The sequence below is a fragment of the Thamnophis sirtalis genome, unplaced genomic scaffold, assembly GCF_051295495.1.
Source record: "Thamnophis sirtalis isolate CommonGarterSnake01/CBP01778 unplaced genomic scaffold, rThaSir2_p1.2 scaffold_13, whole genome shotgun sequence".
In the NCBI taxonomy this organism is placed as follows: Eukaryota; Metazoa; Chordata; class Lepidosauria; order Squamata; family Natricidae; genus Thamnophis; species Thamnophis sirtalis.
Window position 1 is genome coordinate 22,494,323 of NW_028261393.1, and position 20,277 is coordinate 22,514,599.

Sequence of the window (20,277 nt, forward strand, 5' to 3'; positions counted from 1 at the left end):
AGTGTGAAATTGAGCAGCGCCTCCATGTCCTCTGAATGGAGGCCCCATTCAGCAGCCGGCTGTTTTGTTGATGCAAACATTCCTCTACTTGGGAACAGATTACATTCCAAGAATCTGTTTAAAAGTCCTTTTTGTTCGTAAGCCAAACTGAATGTATACACACACACACACACACACAAAGAGAACTTGCACAATAACTCTTACACTTAATTCCAGACATATTATAATTCATAGTAAATGATGATGTTCTTCCATTGTGTTCGAAGAGGACCTTGACATCTAACAGGTTGTGGACTGTCCACGATGTGTCCGCAGGTGGGTGGTAAGGCCTATATGGGCACGAAATGTTCTGCCACATGTTGGGCAGAAATGTGTGGGCACCATTGTTGCAGCATTTGCAGCTCTGGCTTTGCGGAGTGCCTTGCTTCTCTTGTGCTAGGGTTGTCCTTCTGTCCTCAGATGCCTGGCAGCCTTGGTGGATCAGCGTGCGCCATGTGGATCGATCTCGTGCCAGGGTTTCCCAGGAGGTGGTGTCGATTTCCAGGGACTTGAAGGAGGCTTCCAACCTGTCTTTGTATCGCTTCCTTTGTCCGCCCCTCCCCCGTGCGATCGCTTTCCTTGAGACAGCTCACCATAGAGGAGCTGTTTGGGGATGCGATGATGGTCTGGCATCCTTGCAACATGACCTGCCCAGCATGTCTGGGCTTTCGTCAGCAGGATGTGAACCGATGGCAGGCCTGCAATTCATAGTCAATACACAAAGGAAGAATACCGAATAACTAAACACTATGAATGAACAGATAGGACACGGCAGCATCCAAAATGGCGTAGACTCGGCCATCCAATGTGAGATAGTACTGCTAAGCACTTGTATGGGGTATATGGCCATAACTAACTTTTTCCCACCTTTCCCTGCCTACCAGGACCTTCTAGGATGGAGTTGCGTTTGTTTGTATCTACAAAAGTTTGTAACTCAAAGGTTTGTAAGTAGAGGACTCTGTTTAAGGCAGCTTCATGAGGATAAAGTGGCTGAATCTCACATGCTTTATCCTCTGACTTCAGCAGGAGCTAGAGGAACTCCATGGAGCTTATGAAGGGGACACAAGGTAGAGATTGTGAAGAAGTCAGCCCTCTCATTCTGTGTTTATGTGTCTCTGAGAGGACTGGTAGGTTTCGACTGATGAATCCAACCCAGCAAGCACTGACAAGATGACACAATCTCTTAATGCAAAGCTTTATTGAGTACATCATTTCAGCACTGAATGAAAGCAAAACCAGCTCTGGCTAATTCCCTGGCAATTCAATCTAATTAAATTATAGAATCTTCCCTTCCTCCCAAAGGTGGATTGCTAAATTTTTTACTACCGGTTCGGGCGCGTTCCCAAGCACGCTTGTGTGTGCATGCAATGCTTCTGTGCGGGTGCAGATGTGTCCAGGCAGGTATGCTGAGCTTCCCGCCACCACTACTACTGGTTCGGCCACTTCAGGCCAAACCGGCAGCAACCCACCTCTGCTCCCTCCCTCCTATTAGTGCAGGTCACATTGTCCAATTGTCACAATATTGTTCTGAGACGATGTCTTGAAAGTCTGGCCACCATCTGCTGACGTGACCTTGGTTCTCACAGCTTAATGTTTAAAATCCACATTCCAATTCCTCTTCTCCTCCCCCTCATAGTTCGTTGCCAAGCTGAGAAGCAATAAAAATGGAATACACTTCGAAGCTTGACATGGTGACTGTTAGCAAAGGTGCAACTTTAGAGTAGCAGATATTAAGTGGGGATGAGTCGTTAAGAGGCATCCCCACCCATTCCTCATAATCAGCAGTGGATGCTAACTTGAAATATTTCTGGTTTGCCTAGGATAGTATTTTTAACCCTTGGCAAGATCAAGCTGCCATGTCAGAGTGCCATCTCCATTCTGCCTGGTAACTGCAGTAAAATAAGCAGAAATTCAACAAGGACATGTCAACAGTTGATAGGAATTTGATTGATAGATAGGAAGTTGCTTTAAAACAAAATGTTCAGTCTAGCTGACTGAGGAATTCTGGGACTTGAAGTCCATATAGCTGTAATTTGCCAAGGTTGAAATGTCGACCAGCAACTTTCAGATTCTCCAAAATTCTGCTGATGGTCACCAACTTTTCCTCCTGATAGCTATTGCTTCAGAGGTGGTATTCAGCCAATTCTGACAGGTTCTGGAGAACCAGTAGTGGAAATTTTGAATAGTTCGGAGAACCGGCAAATAGGCTGGCCTTGCCCCCTCTGCCTCCCAGCTGATCTTATTTTGTTGCCCTGAACAGCAGAATGGAGCTGGAAAGCAGGTTAGTGTGGTGGGGAGGGAATGGGGATTTTGCAGTATCCTTCCCTTGCCACGCCCACAAAGCCATACCCACAGAACCGGTAGTAAAAAAATTTGAATCCCACCACTGCATTGCTTCTATTCTTTTGGCTGCAGGAAGGTTGCCAGGAAAATTTTCAGCTGCTCATTTTTGGAATATTGCTTCGTTTTTTGAAACACACAAGAATAAGGCAGATGAGTAATACTGGCAAGCTTACAAAGGCCAGGTTACATGGCTTTGTCTTTGTGGTAAATGGCTGGACCCTTTTTGAAGTTCTAACTTGCCAATGAACAACCATGCCTTTTTCCTGAGTCAGCGTTGGACTCCCCCACTTCTACGGAACAAAGCTTTAGACACCCAGAAACTGGCGGGTGCATTTGGGAACATCTGCCCTTGGAATTAAGCACGATGAAAGGTTCTTCTTCCATGATGTCACCAGACAGGAATGAGCAGGAAGGCCTTCTTCTCTTTTGGCCGATCCCTCTGTGGGTTTCAGTTAGCCAAGAAAGGCTTCTGACTCACAGCAGTGAAGAGAACCCAGTGGCTAAATTGCTTTGCTAATTGCTTTTTTTCTCCTTTTCCAAATTCACCATCCCATTACAGCGTTTCTCAACCCCAGTAAGATGTGTGGATTTCAACTCCCAGGATTACCCAGCCAGCCATGCTTGAGGGTACAGGAAATTGAGAAGCACTAATCAAAATAACACGGTGGCTCAGTGGCTAAGACGCTGAGCTTGTCGATCAGAAAGATCGGCAGTTTGGCGGTTTGAATCCCTAGCGCCCTGTAATAGAGTGAGCTCCTATTACTTGCCCCAGCTCCTGCCAACCTAGTAGTTCGAAAGCATGTAAAAATGCAAGTAGAAAAATAGGGACCACCTTTGGTAGGAAGGTAACAGTGTTCTCTGCCCCTTTGGCCTTTAGTTATGCCAGCCACATGACCATGGAGACGTCTTTGGACAGTGCTGGCTCTTGCACATGCACCGAACCGACAGTAATGCCAGCAGGAACCCACCCCTGCCTGATATGACTCTTGACAGGATCCTACCACATTAGCTAAATAAGTATATCACTTATTCATAGTGCCTTGTGTAGAAATTTGTTTACAAAAATAGATATTCCCAAGTTCCCAACCTGTACCACCATTTTCAGCCTGATTCTAAACTCAGGCATTATTCTGCATCTCATTCTACAGGTGGATGGAAAGATCTTAGCTTTAAAAAAAATTACTGTATTTTTCGGAGTATAAGATGCACCGGAGTGAGGAGGAGCCAACATCATGACAACACAACGTGCGATCTCAACTGTCCAAGACCACCGTTGATACTTTTGCCTCTGGACGGTCCAGTAGGACCTAAACCGTCCCGGAGAGGCAGTGACCAGGAAGACAAAGACTTGCTGGTCTCAAGGACATCGCAAAGTCCCTGATTGACCCAAGGGAAGCGCTTCAAACCGGCGGCAAACAGGCAGCCCCCAGGCTGACGAACTCGGAGACGGCTCCGGAAGGAAGTGAATCCATCGGGTGAGGTTTTTTTTACTTTGAGAAAGATTGCCCAAAGAAACATTTTTTAAAAAGATAAATTAGTCCTCTAAGTAAAGAATAAAGTGGTGAATTTAATCCTTATTGGACTGCCTTAGAAAGTTTTTGTTCTTGCTTGTAACGATGTTTTGTGGATTGAAGTGATTGTAAAGTTTCCTGTTTCTCCACTTGAAGTGAATGGACTGGTTTTTTTCCCCTCTATTTTTTACCACCTTATTTTGTGGCTTAAATTAAAACTCTTTTTTATTTTAACAAATTCTCCCTTCTATTTGTTATAAAATTACACCAAAGACATTTAAAGATTTTTGTTTTCCATAAAATTGAGAAAAAGTATAAAAAATTGGAATCTGCCATTTGGAAACCTGAGTCTGAAGGTTTTTTTTCTTTGAAACAATGTATCCTTTGTTCACTCCTATTTGATCACATTGACTTTGTAACTGAAGGTTTGCAACTTGTTTACAAAATCTGATAAAGACTCAAGGGCACGAATTGCTTTTTGCAGGTGCTCTTGGAAAATATTTTGACAAGAGAAGGAAAAAGAAGGAAAAAGATAAGAATCCTTCTACTTTGAAGAGTACAAAAGAACTTGTGCTTAAGACTTAAAATAAATATAAATATATTCACAAAAGAAGTTTGGAAGGCTAGAGTGGCAGTGGCTGTTAGACTCCTTTTTTCTTTTTTTCTATTTCTTTTCTTTTGAAAAAATAGATCAATATTCAGATGAGGAAACCTTAAAATTTCAAAACATCCTGGTTGGAAATCAAAATATTTTAGAAGGATTTGAGAGATTTGAGAATAAGTTGGATAGACTATTATTTATCACAGCAAAAGATGAAGAGTTTGGCGCCCCAAAGAAGAGAATGAAACTATAGAAGATAAAGACAAGACAATAGATGAACTTATTAATGGAGCAAATATAGGTGAAAGTGGAAAGAAGGGAAGATGGAAAAGTGAACTTGATAATTTGGAGCTTTATCCCAGATTTCAAGATACAGGAGGAAAAAAAAAGCGATAAGGATGGAGCTAAGAAGAGAAACCTATTCAGAAATAAGTTTGACAACCAAAGATAAGCTAATGTTAATAACAATTCAAGGGCAACGAGACTACATGAGAGATCTTCTAAGCAATAAAGTGCGGATAGAAGTTCATAAAAACTTTGGAAAGGAGCTGAAAAGAGAATTGACACAACAACTGGGAAGAGAGATAAGACTGTTTTGCTACTGGAAAGATACAGGTTGATAATGAAATTTGATGATAAAAAGTTAGCTAATTCTTGCTGATTAATATGTAGGGATTTCAGTATTTTGTAGACTGTTTTAGATTATCATTGAATGTTTATTGGTTAACATATAATTAACTATGACAATAATAATGAAATGATAAACTTAATTAGTATAAGTAACCTGGCCATAAATTGTAAATTGAGATTTGGTGAAAAGACCTATAAATTTTATTAATAAATTTTTGTTTAGATCTTGTTATGAAGGTATAATTAATTTGGGTCTGAAGAGAGAAGATGTGATATAAATAGTAAATATTTTTTTCTCGTTAACCACAATAATAATAAGGAAATGTTAATTGATACTTTTGGTGATTAATAAGTAGGAATGTTAGCATTTTATAGATTGTTTTAGATTCGTATTAAATGTTCATTTTATTAACATATAATTAACAATGATAATAATAATGAAATGATAACCTTAATTAGTAAAAATAACTTGGATATAAATTGTAATTTGGGACTTAGGGAAAAGACCTATAAATTTTATTAATAAATTCTTGTTTAGAGCTTGCTATAAAGGTGTAATCTCTTTTGGGCCTGATGAGAGGAGAGGTGATATAAATAGTAAATAATTTTTTAGTTAACTACAATAACAAGAAGTAAATGTTAATGGATAATGTTTAATGATATATACATGTGTGTTGTACCAGTAAAAGCAAATTGGACATAAGCTTTAATCTGTGATGCCCTCAGGGGAGGGGAGGGAATGCTTAGATATCCTACTAATTGACTTTGTTTTAGAATATGTTATAAAGGTGTAAAGTCATTGGAGGTTTACTGAGATTGCGAATGTATGCCAGTAGGTGGTTGTGTCTTTAAATACAAATGATTTTAGATAAAAGCACGTTTAAATAATTGTAACCAAATGAGAATTGTGGTACAGTGATAGTGAAATACATAAATTTTAAAATGTACAATTCAATTTGAATGAAATATATTTAATGATTGTGGAAGAAACGCACGAAATGTATTTGTAACCAATCGACACGCTTTCTACAAGATGTAACAAAAGATGACTCTTTTTTTGTGTGTTTTTGTTTAAGTAAAACAATAAAACTTTTCAAAAAAAAAAAGATGCACCGGAGTATAAGACACACCATTTGAAGAGGCAAATAAAAAAAACTCCCCAAAACGGCCCGTTTTTCATGAAAATTGGGCTGTTTTTTCTCAAAAAAGTATGAATAGTCTTTAGGGGGCTTGCAGAGTGCTCCTGAGGGTGGGGGGGACAAGCAAAAGAACAGCCTGTTTTTCACAAAAATGGGCCCATTTATTGTTTTTAAAAGGGCATGGATAGTCTTTAGGAAGCTTATAGAGTGCTCCTGGGGGATAGGGGGGCGAGTAAAATTGAGCAAAATATGGGGCGTTTTTTGTTCATTTCTGCCCTCCCCAATCCCCAGGAGCTCTCTAAAAGCTTCCTACAAGCTATGCACAGCCATTTTGATGAAGGGGTAGAGTTTTGGGAGGCAAAAAATGCTGTATTCAGTGTATAAGATGCACCCAGATTTTCAGCCTCTTTTTTGAGGGAAAAAGTTGCGTCTTATACTCCAAAAATATGGTAATCAAAAGCAGAAATATCCTAAATATGAAGGTTATTGCTTTGTATGGGCCTTGTGCAAACCCGTTTTCTTAGCTTCTGGTCTCCCATTGAAAAATGAAGATAATAGCACTGATTTTACAAGGATATTGGAACACTTTCAAAAGCAGGACCTGGTGGAGGGCTTGAGAGCACATAAGTCAGTCAAGGAAAAACATCTGTCCCTTAGGCCAAAACCCTCAAGGCTGTTGAAGGAATGCAATCCAAATATACTGAGTAATGTAGATGGAGCACTTTAAAAATGCCTTCCTTTCTCTCTCTCTCTCTCTTCCTTCTTCCCGCCTCCCCTCTCCCATTAAAAAACTATAAGTTCACGAGAAGTGTCAGTGCATGAGAGTTCATAACTTGGAAGACATGGTAACAAGATCAGCCAATGAATAGGCATAGCAGCTAAGTCAGCCAATGAGGGATGTTTGGAAACTGAAACAGTATTTGCTGTTTGAGCAACAAGGAGACAGCAAGGAGCCTGGGCATGGCTTAGCTTAACTTCTGTGTTGAACTCTAAAACTAGTCTGCTGCTTTGAACTGAAACTGAAACTGTTCTCTCATCTGCTTGTGTTTTGCTTGTATTTGCTACCACATTAGAAAAATATGTTTGGATATTGTAAACTTATTTCATGTTTTATATTATATATAAAGACAAGTTAATGAATCCTGCTGAATCAGTTACCTTTCTGGGTGTGATTGTTACAACAAACTCTGACAAGAAGCAACCTAGAACTAAGGAGAAATTTCCTGACAGTTAGAACAATTAATCAGTGGAACAACTTGTTTCCTGAAATTGTGGTGCTCCAACACTAGAAGTTTTTAAGAAGAGGTTGGATAACCATTTGCCTGAAATATAGGACTTTCTGCCTGAATAGGGGGTTGGACTAGATGACTGCCAAGGTTCCTTCCAACTCTGTTCTTCTCTTCTTTATATTTAAGTTTTAAGAACATCATTTTTCTAATTAACAGTATTTAATTCCCCCTTTCTTGGCTTTGCCTTTTGCAGATAATACCTTACACACACACACACACACACACACACACACACACACACACCAGCTCCTCGGTTGGAGGCAGGGGCCTTTTAATCCTATTGCCGACATTTTGTTGGGTGTCTCTGCTAGCAGCCTTGCTCCCCCTTAGAATCACTTGGAGCTGGATTTAGGACTTAACCTCCTCCAGCATAATCCATTTCTCCTCGGTGTCTTTTATACCCGCCTTTCGGTTACTAACGGTTTCCATTGTGGTGCATGAAATATAAATCGTCATAGATAATCATAAAATATACAGGAAACATCCCATTTCCTAGCCTTCTTTTGACCCTGATAAGATATTCCGCTGCTTTCAGATTTTCAAAAGATACCCATCTGTGTTTCACCATAGACATTGTGGGCACAACTTCCTGTCTAGTTACTGAATTCCAGGGCAGGCAGATAATCAAAATATTATCTTGCATGTGGAAAGGAAGTGAATAAATTAAAATGCCAGACTTGTTTTCCACGTGGGTTGAAGGATAACCCCCAGTGGTTCTTACCATTAACATACTGGTTGCTGGCACAAATAGCCAGGAACAGGAGTTGCCTTCAAAACACTAAAAGTGTGTTAATGCTACTTATATAAAACAATCTGATTTACTAATGGTCTAGAGCAGCGATGGTATTCTCTTACCTCCCCTGCCAGTTTGCAAGTGAGTCGGCCCTTGTTCCTTAGCTGTTCCCTTCTTCATCTGGCAACTCTGCGCATGCACACACTGGGAACGGACTCCAGCTGTTCTTCTGCCACACTGATATCCGACTCCAAAGGCAGCTGATAACTTTCAGACAGCCCTGGCCCCATTTCTGCCTCTGATGCAGAGCCCTCATCAGAGCCTTCTCCAGACTCCAGGAGTGGCCCATGTTCCTCTCCAACCTCCTCACTGTCCGAATCTGCTGCCCGCTCCACTGGCCAGCCACAACAACATCTTGCCCAGGGCTGGCTGGAGAATTCTGGAAATTGAAGCTCACACATCTTAAAAGTTGTACAGAATGAGAAACACTGGGCTAATTTATAGTCCTAGTTGTCAACCAAATCTAATCCTACTTAGCTTTTAGCCCAGACAAGGATAGTCAGCTGCTAAAGAGCATTGAAGCTATAGAAGAATCAGGCAGAGTTTGATAGATCATAAAGGTTTATGCCTTTGAATCAGATTTGTTCCTCTGGAAAGATGCTACCAGATTCCACCTGATTTGAAGCAGCCGTGGCTCACTTTTTACTTATAGGGTGCCCTTTGTAATACTGAATTAAAATCATACACAAACCTCTGGGGTCTCTCAGAGATATTGGATAAACAAAGACCATAATCCCCAGTCAGGTTTCTTTTGCTTAGGAACCTTTGCCGATCAAGACACAATTATATCATTCACTCACTAGGCAATGGTGGGTAAATGGTACTTCTCAGTATAAATATGGAAGCATTTTAAGTCCATAAAAAAGAAGAATGAGTAACCTCTTTGCAATGGTTTGGAAAACTTGTGTTGTTTTGTCATGCACTTGGTTTTTATTTTGGAAAATGAAAGAAAGGGAGGACTGAATTAAATGCTGGAAGTGATTAATCAGATAAAAAGTCACTCTTCATCGCAAACCTATATTATTTCATAAAGCACTGGAAGTCAGAAATTTTACTTGGGACACAGTGTTAAGGGTTTATACCCAGATGTAAATCCTAAAGAAATGAAGGCTCCATTGTACATTCTTCTAGATATCAATACAAGGGCTATAAATGTTGCACTGTTGTATGTTTAATATTGTACTGAAAGAGACTACTCTCTTTCAGTAGTGTATTAAGTAAGATTTTGCGATTTGTATTTAAAAGTGGCTAAGACACTGAGCTTGTCTATCAGAAAGGTCGGCAGTTCGGCGGTTCAAATCCCTAGCGCCGCGAAATGGACTGAACTCCTGGTTATTTGTCCCAGATTCTGCCAACCTAGCAGTTCAAAAGCATGTAAAAAATACAAGTAGAAAAACAGGAACTACCTTTTGTGGGAAGGTAACAGCATTCTGTGCACCTTTGGCGCTTAATCATGCCAGCCACATGACCATGAAGGTGTCTTTGAACAGCGCTGACTCTGTATCAGAGGGGTACATATCAAGATCAAGTGAGATACTCATACCACTCTATAAAGCCCTAGCAAGACCACACCTAGAGTACTGCATCCAGTTTTGGTCACAACACTATAAAAAGATGACCTACAAGGTCCCTTCCAACTCTGTTAATCTGAGTTTATCTAAGATGATCAAAGGTCTGGAGACTAAAACATATGAAGTACGGTTGCAGGAACTGGGCATGGCTAGTCTAGTGAAGAGAAGGACCAGGGGAGACATGATAGCAGTTTTCCAATACTTGAGGGGCTGCCACAGAGAGGAGGGGGTCAAGCTTTTTTCCAAAGTCTTAAAGCCCTAGTAAGGCCACACCTAGAGTACTGTATCCAGTTTTGGTCACCACACTATAAAAAAAAGGATGTTGGGACTAGAAAAAGTGCAGAGAAGAGCAACCAGAATGATTAGGGGACTGGAGAATAAAACATAAGAACTATTTCAGGAACTGGGCAGGGCTAGTCTAGTGAAGAGAAGGACTAGGGGAAACATGAGAGCAGTGTTCCAATATTTGAGGGCTGCCACAGAGAGGAGAGGGCCAAGCTATTTCCCAAAGCACCCGAAGGCCAGAGAAGGAATAATGGATGGAAACTGATCAAGGAGAGATTCAACCCAGAAATAAGGAGGAACTTTCTGACAAGAACAATCAACCAATAGTTGCCTTTGGGAGTTGTGGGGGCTTCATCACATGAGACTTTCAAGAAGAGATTGGACTGCCATTTGTTAAAAATGGAGTAAGGTCTCCTGCTTGGGCAGAAGGTTGGACTAGATGATCCACAAGATCCTTTCCAACTCTGTTAATCTGAATTTATCTAAAATGATCAAAGGTCTGGAGACTAAAACATACGATGAATGGTTGGAGGAACTGGGCATGGCTAGTCTTGTGAAGAGAAGGACCAGGGGAGACATGATAGCAGTTTTCCAATATTTGAGGGGCTGCCACAGAGAGGAGGGGGGCAAGCTATTTTCCAAGGCACCTGAAGGCCAGACAAGGAATAATGGATGGAAACTGATCAAAGAGAGATTCAACCTAGAAATAAGGATGAACTTTTGGACAGTGAGGACAATCAACCCATGGAACAGAAGTTGCCTTCAGAAGTTGTGGGAGCTTCATCACTGGAGGCTTTCACCCCTGGATTGCCATTTGTCCGAAATGGTGCAGGGTCTCCTGCTTAGGTGTGAGGTTGGATTAGATGACCCACAAGGTCCCTTCCAACTCTGTGAGTCCGTTAAAAACCCTTTCCAACGTCAGACCACCTGTAGGTCCAGAGACCGGGAGACCTTCTGCATTGGGGCTGATGGATAATACATTCAATCGTAGATGCTTTCCCTTCGCTTCCCCCACCCCCCCATCCTTGTAAATCGCCTCCTTCTTCCTCCAGCCTTGGAAACCCCCCACTCCCACCTCACCCCACTCCTCTTCCCCCCCTCCCCCGGCGAAATGAGTCACCCGTTCAGCTGCTGGGCGAGGAATCTAATCTGAACTTTCCCAACAGTCTCAACACGCTCCCCGGGCGCGACCAAGAGGCGGCGGCGGCGACCCGGGGGGGGGAGAAAGGGTGTGCCGTGTGGCGAGGCCGAAAGATCCCCCCCCTCTCCTTCCTTTGGGGCATCCTCTTCCCGGGGTCCACTGTTGGAAGCGGGCGCAGGTCAATAAGGTCCGTGATTCAAAGCGGAAGTGGGGAAACCAGGGTGTCTCCCCCCCTTTTCCCCCTCCGTGGTGGTATCGCCCAGCTTCAGAGGCCAGACTGAGGATGTACAATAGTTGAGATTCTCGCGCTGGTCATTTTGCAGAATCAGCTGCTTAGTTGAACGGGGCTGGATTTATGCTGGGTGCCCCCCTTAATTCTTTTTCTTTTTTAAAATCTCTCTTTATTTTACTTCCAGCCCCCTGGGTTAAGGACCCCACCCCTTTTCCTACCCCCTCCTTCCCGATCCAGCAATATTGGATGGTGGGGGAAAAGGGAGGGGGAGAAATAAATAACTCTACAAAGGAATTTTTCTCTCTCCCAGATTTCGGGTGGGGGGGTTGTTTGTGGGGGGGTCTCCTCCCTAATATTCCCGGCTTTGTGTGCTTAGCCGCCCGCCCACCGCCTCGCTTCCGACCAAGTTTCCTCTGCGCACAAGCCGCCCCGCGATGAGAAAAGAGGAAGAGCGAGGCTGGGGGATTTTCTGAATTCTTGGGAAGATCTTCCTCCTCCTCCTCCTCCTCCAACCTCCCCACCCCCGTTTCCGAGAAAAAGATCGTCCCTGATTTGGATCCAGCCTGCCTCCCGGGTCGGAAAGCCAGAGGATCGCGGAAGGAAAAGCCACAACGAGATCCGAGAGAGGGGGGGGGGGGGACAAGCGAGGCCAGGCCCCCATCCGCCCCCTTCCTCTTCCTCCCCTCCGTCCCCCCACTCCCGCCCCACGATCCAGGATGGAGAAGAGCGCCGAGCAGCAAAAGGCCCCCGGCGGGAAGCAACAGCCGGGCGATCGGGGAGGTAAATATTGGCGAAGTCGGAGAAGATGCTGCTGCTGCAGCAATTGATTGGCGGGGGGGGGGGGGCGGGGGGGAGGGAGAGGATGAGGAAGAACGGGGGGAAAGATAAAGATTTTGTCTCGATCTGCGCGGGCGGAAAAGAGGGTGTGGGGGGAGATGCGCCGGCGGGACCTTGGCCACCCTCCCCTTTGCCAACGGGCCGCCTGCCGCTGCTTGCAAGGGAGGGGCGTGATGGGGAAAAGCAGATTTCTTTGCGGGACCGGCGATGGGTGTGTGTGTGTGTGGCACAGGGCCACCGAGAGGATTATTAAGGGCTGGAAGAAGACTAATATGCCCCCCCTCACCTACACATGGAGAGACACGTTTTTTCTGTTTTCTCCTTGCCTTTTTTGAGTTCCAGGTTTTTGAGGCCACGTTTCCTCCCCTCAAATTCATAAATTTCAGGGAAATATAAAATAGATTCATAAATGAATTGAAGCTCAACTGGCGAACTTAAAATGAATAAGTCATGACATGACATTAAAATGCCATAAATGATAGAAATAGCTGTTCAGGGACTTTCAGATTCCCTTACTTCAAACAAGGCTGCAGGGCGGTTTTGCTCTATAGACACAAAGTACAGAGTGGTGTATATCCAATATTGTTTTTCTTTTTAAAAAACGTGATTTTGTAAAAATAAAAAAATTCCCCTTCATGGGCCCCCTTTGAGGTCCATGGGCCCCGGAACAATGGATCGACTGCACCCCCCCTCTCCTCAGGCCTGGCAGGGGAGGAGGGGAGACTGAGAAGAAAAAGGACATGGAGCCCAATTTTCGCCCCCTTTGCCTTTGCTGATTCTTGGAGCTGGCACAGTTCCCTCCCTCAGCACATTTTTTATGAAGGGCACAGATAAAACACCCCCCCCCCAAACGTCTTTCCAGGATCTCAGGCCCAGCATGGAGAAAAAAGGGAGGGGGAGGGAGAGCCATGCTGCCTGCCCTGGATTGGGGGTTTATAAATAACCATCCCACCACTTCCTTCCCAACCCAGAAGTGGCATCTCCCCGACAGCTGCTTGGGGATTGAAGGAAAGACCACCTGCCTAGTTTTTCTTTCTGACCTTGGGTGGGTGGGGAGAGAGCCCCTCCCTCCTCAAGGGGGACAGTTGCTGCCCCCACGTTCTGCTGAGGCTGGTCTTGAATGGGGTCTGCAGAAGCGGTGGGCTTGGCCTTCCCGGGAAGGAGCAGGGTGGAGGGGAGGGGGTTGAGACTGGCCTGCAGTCCAGCTTCCCGGCTGCACAAAGAGGAAAGAAAGTTGAGGCCCCAGCCCACCACCACTTCACGGATGGATGAAGGCTCTCTTAATCCACCATCCGAAAATGTATTTCCTCCCCCGTCCCCATTCGTCTGACCCGCTGGGCCTGTCCCTTATGAAGAGCTTTGCCTTTGAAAATTCTGATTCTTGACCCAGTTCTCCAAAAATATTGTATGGGCCAGCATACAAGGATGGCTGGGGAATTCTGGGAGTTGAAGTCCACCCATCTTCAAGGTGGCCTATTGGTAGTCTTGCACCACCAGGATGATAGGACTTCCATCAGTCAGAATTGTAGACAATATTTTTTCTTCTTCCTAAATACACTTGATATAAGTGAGGTGGGGGAGGGATATAGGGTCACTTTACCTTATAACTTGAGTGTTGAGGTGGAAAGGGGTATACGATCACTTTACCCTATACCCTAAATCTTGAACGTTGCTCAAGATTTCTGCTTTTTTCCCTCCACATGAGGAAATTTTCCAAACTCCAGTAGCTATAATCATCAGGGACTTTGGACATGAAATAACTTTGAAAAAACCCATTTAGAGAATGCTGGGTGGGGCACTTTTTGTCTTGAGTGATCCTTCAACATAGGCTGAGTCTCAGAATTTTACTTTCACAGTTTGTTTCAAAGAAGCCAACTTTTGCATTCCCCCCACAAAGATGGGGCCATCGTAACTGGCCCCTCCTTTCCTGAGTTTTAACGGGGACTCGTCCATAACACTGCCTTTCCAAGTGCATAAGTTGGGGTGAAAAACTCATAGCTGCTTGAAGAATAAGAAGGGATACAATAAGAGGGATGAGATTTCAAATAATGAAAAAAAGAAGTGCAGGAGCACAACACTCTTAATTAGGTCAGTTATGAACTTAGTGTGTGCAACATGCAGAGTTTAATTTCACCCTTGGGTAGTTTTGGTGTGGCTTGGTACAGTACGTTGCATAGGCCTGGCTCATTCAGTTCGGTCACAGATCAATTTATTATGTGCATAATAACAAGCTGTGCATAACGTTCTGTAAACACCGAGTCATTTGACTAGCGTTTCCTCTCCGAAAATTGTTCATCCCATCTATGCAGGGTATGAGTTGCCGGCTATGAGAAGCCAGGATGATGTCATCTGTGTTCATGATGTCACTGTGCAAATGGCATGACATAATTCCTCTCATTGGGGTAATGATGGCTGTTAAGGCAAGGACATGTGGGTTTGTTCCTTTGGGTTAGTTATCCATTGGATGTCTGACCTTGAGTTGAAGTCCACTCATGTTCAAGCTGGCCTATTTGTAGACTGGCACCACCAGGATTATGATAGGACTTTCATCAGTTAGAATGGTTGTTGTTGCTAGTTGCAAAGTCATGTCCGAGCAATTGCGACCCCATGGACAACATTCCTCCAGGCCTTCATGTCCTCTTCCATCCTCTGGAGTCCATTTAAGCTCATGCTGACTGTTTCAGTGACTTCATCCAGCCGCCTCATTCTCTGCCGTCCCCTTCTTCTTTTGCACTCAATCTTTCCCAGCATGAGGCTCTTCTCCAAGGAGTCCTTCCTTCTCATTAGGTGGCCAAAGAATTTGAGTTTCATCTTCAGGATCTGGCCTTCTAAGGAGCAGTCAGGGTTGATCTCCTCTTGGACTGACTGGCAGAATTGTAGACAATAGGCTTGATATAGGTGCTTGATATTGTGACCAGGGAGTTGGTGGCAAAGGACCCATAATCCACAACAGCTCCTTCCTGTTCTTGCTATAACTCCCTTACTTTCCCTCAGTGGGGCCAGAGTGTCTCCAAGCTGGAGGAAATGGCCTTCAGCATGTGGGCTTAGCAGCTGATGAATTTAGAAGACAAGGAGGGAGTCCAGTGTCTGAGTTTTCAACAGCATGGCTGGAAGCCAGACAGGGGGTCTACATTGGGCTTATTTGTGGGTGTTGGTTAGTTCTTCCAAAGAGGAGGGGACGTAAGGTGGAGCAAGGAAGGAAGGATGAATCTCATGACCCCGAGATAGATACCTGTAGACAGAAGGTGTAGGAGAAATCTAAAGGTGTGTAGGAATGCCTGGGTAAGGAAGCTTGTTGGACTAGACTGTAAAGAAATGCAGGGAGGTCACAGGTGAGCCCAAGAGAGGCTGCCAAGAGAGGCCAGCAAGGCGTGAAAAATATTTCAAGCGAGATGCAGGATTATCCATCTTGATCTTCTTTTCTCTAGCCTGCTATCTTTCAAATGAGTTGGCCTTCAGATGCTTTGGAGAACCTGATCTAAGATTACTGACTTACTGGTCAAGCTCCCAATAGTCCAGCATTCCCAGTAAGGCCACATGGTGAGCCATAGTATGTCCTGCTTTTGCCTTGGTCTTAACATGCTGTAGGTGGCAACCATTGTGTGAAGCGGACCGGATGGTTTGGCCTGTTCTGCTCATCTAGCCAATTCAATAAACCATCATTAAACCAACCATGGCTTAGTACCAGGTGTGGTCCCAGTCTGCACAAATGTTTCCGGATGAGCAAGAGAAAAACGGTGGTTTTCCTTACTTGTGTGGTATAAACAAAACACTGATCTGAATGGACATTTCTGTCCAAACGTGACTTGGTAGCTGGAGTTGTGGGGCTGGAAGGGGCCACTGGGGAGATTTAGAAAGGTCTGGGACTTGTAGAAAATCAACTGGGAAAGCCAATGTGGCTGTCCCCCACCTATTGAAGAAATAGCAATAGCACTTGGACTTGTATACTGTTTCACAGTGCTTTTACAACCCTTTCTAAGCGGTTTACAAAGTTAGCCTATTGCCCCCAACATTCTGGGTCCTCATTTTACCCACCTCGGAAGGATGGAAGGCTGAGTCAACCTTGAACCGGTGAGATTTGAACTGCCGAACTGCAGCTAGCAGTCAGCTGATGTCGCCGGCAGTACTGCACTCTAACCACTGCGCTACCCCGGCTCAGAATGATCTTTACATCTTGAAATCTCATTGAATCTGGTAAGAGGCACGCTGTGGGTCCTGTCTCTCAGAGATCTACATTTGGTGGGTCTGACAAGGCAAGCCTTCTCTGCCATGGGACCCGCCTTCTGGAACATTCTCCCTTCTGAAGTGAGTTTAGCTAGCTTTGTTCTGCCTTTTTTTCTGGAAGTCCTTGGCAACCTGGCTGTGTCATCCAACTTGGTGAACTCAGAAGGCCGGTGAGATCTTGAGGTGGCTCCATTGCTGATCAAAGCTCTTGGGTTTGCCTTTTAAAAAAAACGACTGTGTTTGACATGTTTACAGTTAGTCCTTGACCTATGACCTGTCACTTAGCGACCATTTGAAATTACGACTGATCTAAAAATGGGGATTTATCACCCAGATTCAAAGTTCCAATAGCAATAGCACTTAGATTTATACACTGCTTTACAGTCCTCTCTAAGTAGTTTACAGAGCCAGCCTATTGCACCCAACAATTTGGGTCCTCATTTTACCCACCTCGGAAGGATGGAAGGCTGAGTCAACCTTGAACCTGGTGAGATTTCAACTGCCAAATTGCAGGCAGCCGGCAGGCAGCAAAAGTAGCCTGCAGTACTGCACTCTAACCACTGCGCCACCATGGCAATGGTCAGCCCTCTTCCATTATCAAGGGACTAAACTGAGTGCTGGGCAACATAGCACCTTTATGGCCATTTGCGACATCGCACCATCCCACAGCCACATCCTAAGCCTGTTTTGTCGAAAACCAGCTCTTCCTTCCAGTTTTCAGCAAAACTACGTTGATAGCGAACTATTAGTTAACAATGACTGAAGCATCCACTTAATAATAATTTGCTTAATGATTAGCACATAAAAAGGTGATACATAAAATCAGTTGCAGTTTCTACAACCACTATGTTGTATAACCCTAATGGGCAGGCTCCATTACGGTTACATGTTGAGGACCAGCCTCATTGTTTTTGCTCTACATCACCCAGAGTCGCTTCTTGTGAGATGGGCAGCCATGTCCATTTTGTAAATGAATAAATAAATTGGATAGGAGGGTCCTTCGATGCTAATTTAAGCCTGTGTCAAGTGTCCTGTGATGAGAGCTATGCCCTTGAAGGGACTTCTTGGAGCATTGCCCCAGCACATGACCTTCCAAGCAACGTGTTGGGTGAGACTTGCCTGCAACTGTTGTGGCTGGAATGGTGTGGGAAGGGTTGTGTGTCATACTTGGGCAGACCCCCCCCCCCATTTGTTCTTTCGATAAGAACCATGGGGATGGTTGTTGAAAGGTTTTGCTGTAAATGCCATCTCTACAAGGCATCTGAAACATTTCAAAGTTGCCCTCTGTAGATGGAGGTCAAGCAGTTGGCAAGGGCCCTCAAGACAGAGTTCTTTCTCATTTCTTTCCTTAAAAAATACATTTCCATCGAACGTTTTGCAGAGGGCATTATTTATTTTTTATCCCATCTTTATTATCTTTTTGGTAAAGAACTCAGGGTGGCGAACATGGCTCATGTTTCTTCTTTCTCCCATTTTCCCCACAACAACAGCCCTGCAGGGTGGGTTGAGCTGAGAGAGATGGGGGGACTGGCCTAAAGTCACCTAGTTGGCTTTCATGTCTAAGGGGAGACTAGAATTTACTGTCTCCCAGTTTCTGGCCTGGAGCCTTAGCCGCTAAACCAAACTGGTTGTACATCAAAACTAAGATCAACTAATAAAGAGTAAAGGCAGCAAAGAAGGAAGAAAATAAGAAAGGGGGGAAAAGTAAGAGTGCCGAAAGAAAGAATAAAAAGCAATAGAAAGAAAAAGCTTCCAATTTCCTTTGCAGCAAATATAAGCACAATTACAAAATTATCCCCTACTACTGTTTGTAGGTGCCTGTTTGAAGGCCTGGAGGAATGTTGTTCATGTGGTCGCAATGGGTCAGATATGACTTTGCAACTAACAACAACAACTGTTTGTTTACAAATGAAAATTCACTGTTTTCTATTATCCAGAGTTTTTATCTAAACATCAAAACCACAAATCCTAAAGTGCATTTTGTTTCCATTGTAGGCAAAAAAAAAAAGATTTTTTATAAGGATTTTCCAATCAGCTATAAATGCAGCCATTATTTTTTCTCTACAGCCCTCTCCACAAGTTTTATCATCTTAGATTAGATGTAATGGTATGTGAGGAAGACCTTAGGAGATGGGACAAAGAAATGTTGCCTAGGGAATGGTCAGATAAAGTGTAACCCTTAGTTACATAAATGGGTGAAGAGGTACAGAAGTGACGCTCCCTAGTTTCTCAGGCTCTAAAGGAGACAGTAGATGATTTGTACTTTCAAATCTGCAAGATTTTGTAAATGTAGCCTTACAATAAAGTAGAATTATCATCTGATCATGTTACCCGTCTGGTCTACTGTTTAAGGCTAACATGGTTTCAGAAAACCCTTCCAACTCATAAAAATGATAATGAAACTGACCTCCACTATTAAAATGGGGATGTCAATAACACTCCCCATCATTCTATGGGGTTGAAGGTTTTCTTCTGTTCATTTCCAGGACAGTGCAGCGATGTTGACTGTCACAACTGGGAACTTTCATGACAAGGAATTTCTGCTCTGTCCTCAAAAGTAGAATCCTTTTCCTACAGGGAAGCCATAGACCAACGTTTTGGCAACTTTCAGGTCTGTGGACTTCAATTGCCAGAATTCCCCAGTCAGCATGACTTGCCAGAGTTTGAAAAACACCACTGTCAGACCATTTAGATGTGGTTAGTTTATAGGTCAATGTAAGGTGTGAATGAGGGATGTGGTGGCTCAGTGGCTAAGATGCTGAGCTTGTTAGTCAGAAAGGTCACTATTTTGGCGGTTTGAATCCCTAGCGCTGCGTAATGGAGTGAGCTCCTGTTACTTGTCCCAGCTTCTGCCAACTGAGCAGTTTGAAAGCATGTAAAAATACAAGTAGAAAAATAGGAACCACCTTTGGTGGGAAGGTAACAGTGTTCCGTGCTCCTTTGGCATTTAGCCAGGCTGGCCACATGACCACAGAGATGTCTTCAAACAGGGCTGGCTCTTTGGTTTTGAAACGGAGATGAGCACCACCCCCTAGAGTCAGGAACAACTAGCACATGTGCGAGGGGAACCTTTACCTTTAAGGTGTGAATCCAGCAAATAACCTAATTCAGTAACCAGGCCAAGTATTTGGTTCAAATGCTGCTGTCCCTGCATATTTTCTCCCCAATAGGGCTATTTACCCCCCCTCCCCGTTGCAAAAATCACAGACCAAATGAATTTCTTTAGAGCTCAAAGCAGCAAATCAGTTTCGTTTTTGTTGTTCATGGTGAAGTTGTGTCTGACCCATCGTGACCCCATGGACCACGTTCCTCCAGGCCTTCCTGTCCTCTACCATCCCCCAGAGTCCATTTAAGTTCACATCGACTACTTCGGTGACTCCATCCAGCCACCTCATTCTCTGCTGTCCTTTTTTTCTTTGACCCTGAATCTTTCCCAGCATGAGGCTCTTTTCCAGTGAGTCCTTCCTTCTCATTAGGTGGCCAAAGAATTTGACTGGTTTCCTTAACTCCTCAATACCCAAAGAAAAATATGTTTGCTCTGTCTTCTCCAGTGTTAGGCAGCATCCCCGCCTTCTCCCGCCTGGTATTGGAAAATCTTCTGGTTCTTTTTTTTTTAAAGTCTGGTCACAAAAGGCTCCCTCC

At 43.9% G+C, this 20,277-nt stretch overlaps 1 protein-coding gene across 4 annotated transcripts in view; it reads left to right on the top strand.

Annotated features, from left to right (window-relative positions):
• Window positions 1-11,651: 11,651 nt before the first annotated feature.
• MAP7D1 (MAP7 domain containing 1) overlaps window positions 11,652-20,277 on the top strand; it is a 96,535-nt gene continuing 87,909 nt past the window's right edge. For 2 of the 4 annotated variants that reach the window (XM_087728210.1, XM_087728213.1), the window contains exon 1: window positions 19,143-19,246. In XM_087728210.1, the coding sequence (XP_087584336.1) occupies window positions 19,162-19,246 (85 nt within the window). In that variant the 5' untranslated portion in view covers window positions 19,143-19,161. Of the gene's footprint in view, window positions 12,355-19,141; window positions 19,247-20,277 lie in introns of those variants that run through there. The other 2 variants (XM_087728212.1, XM_087728211.1) reach the window with 2 other exon arrangements.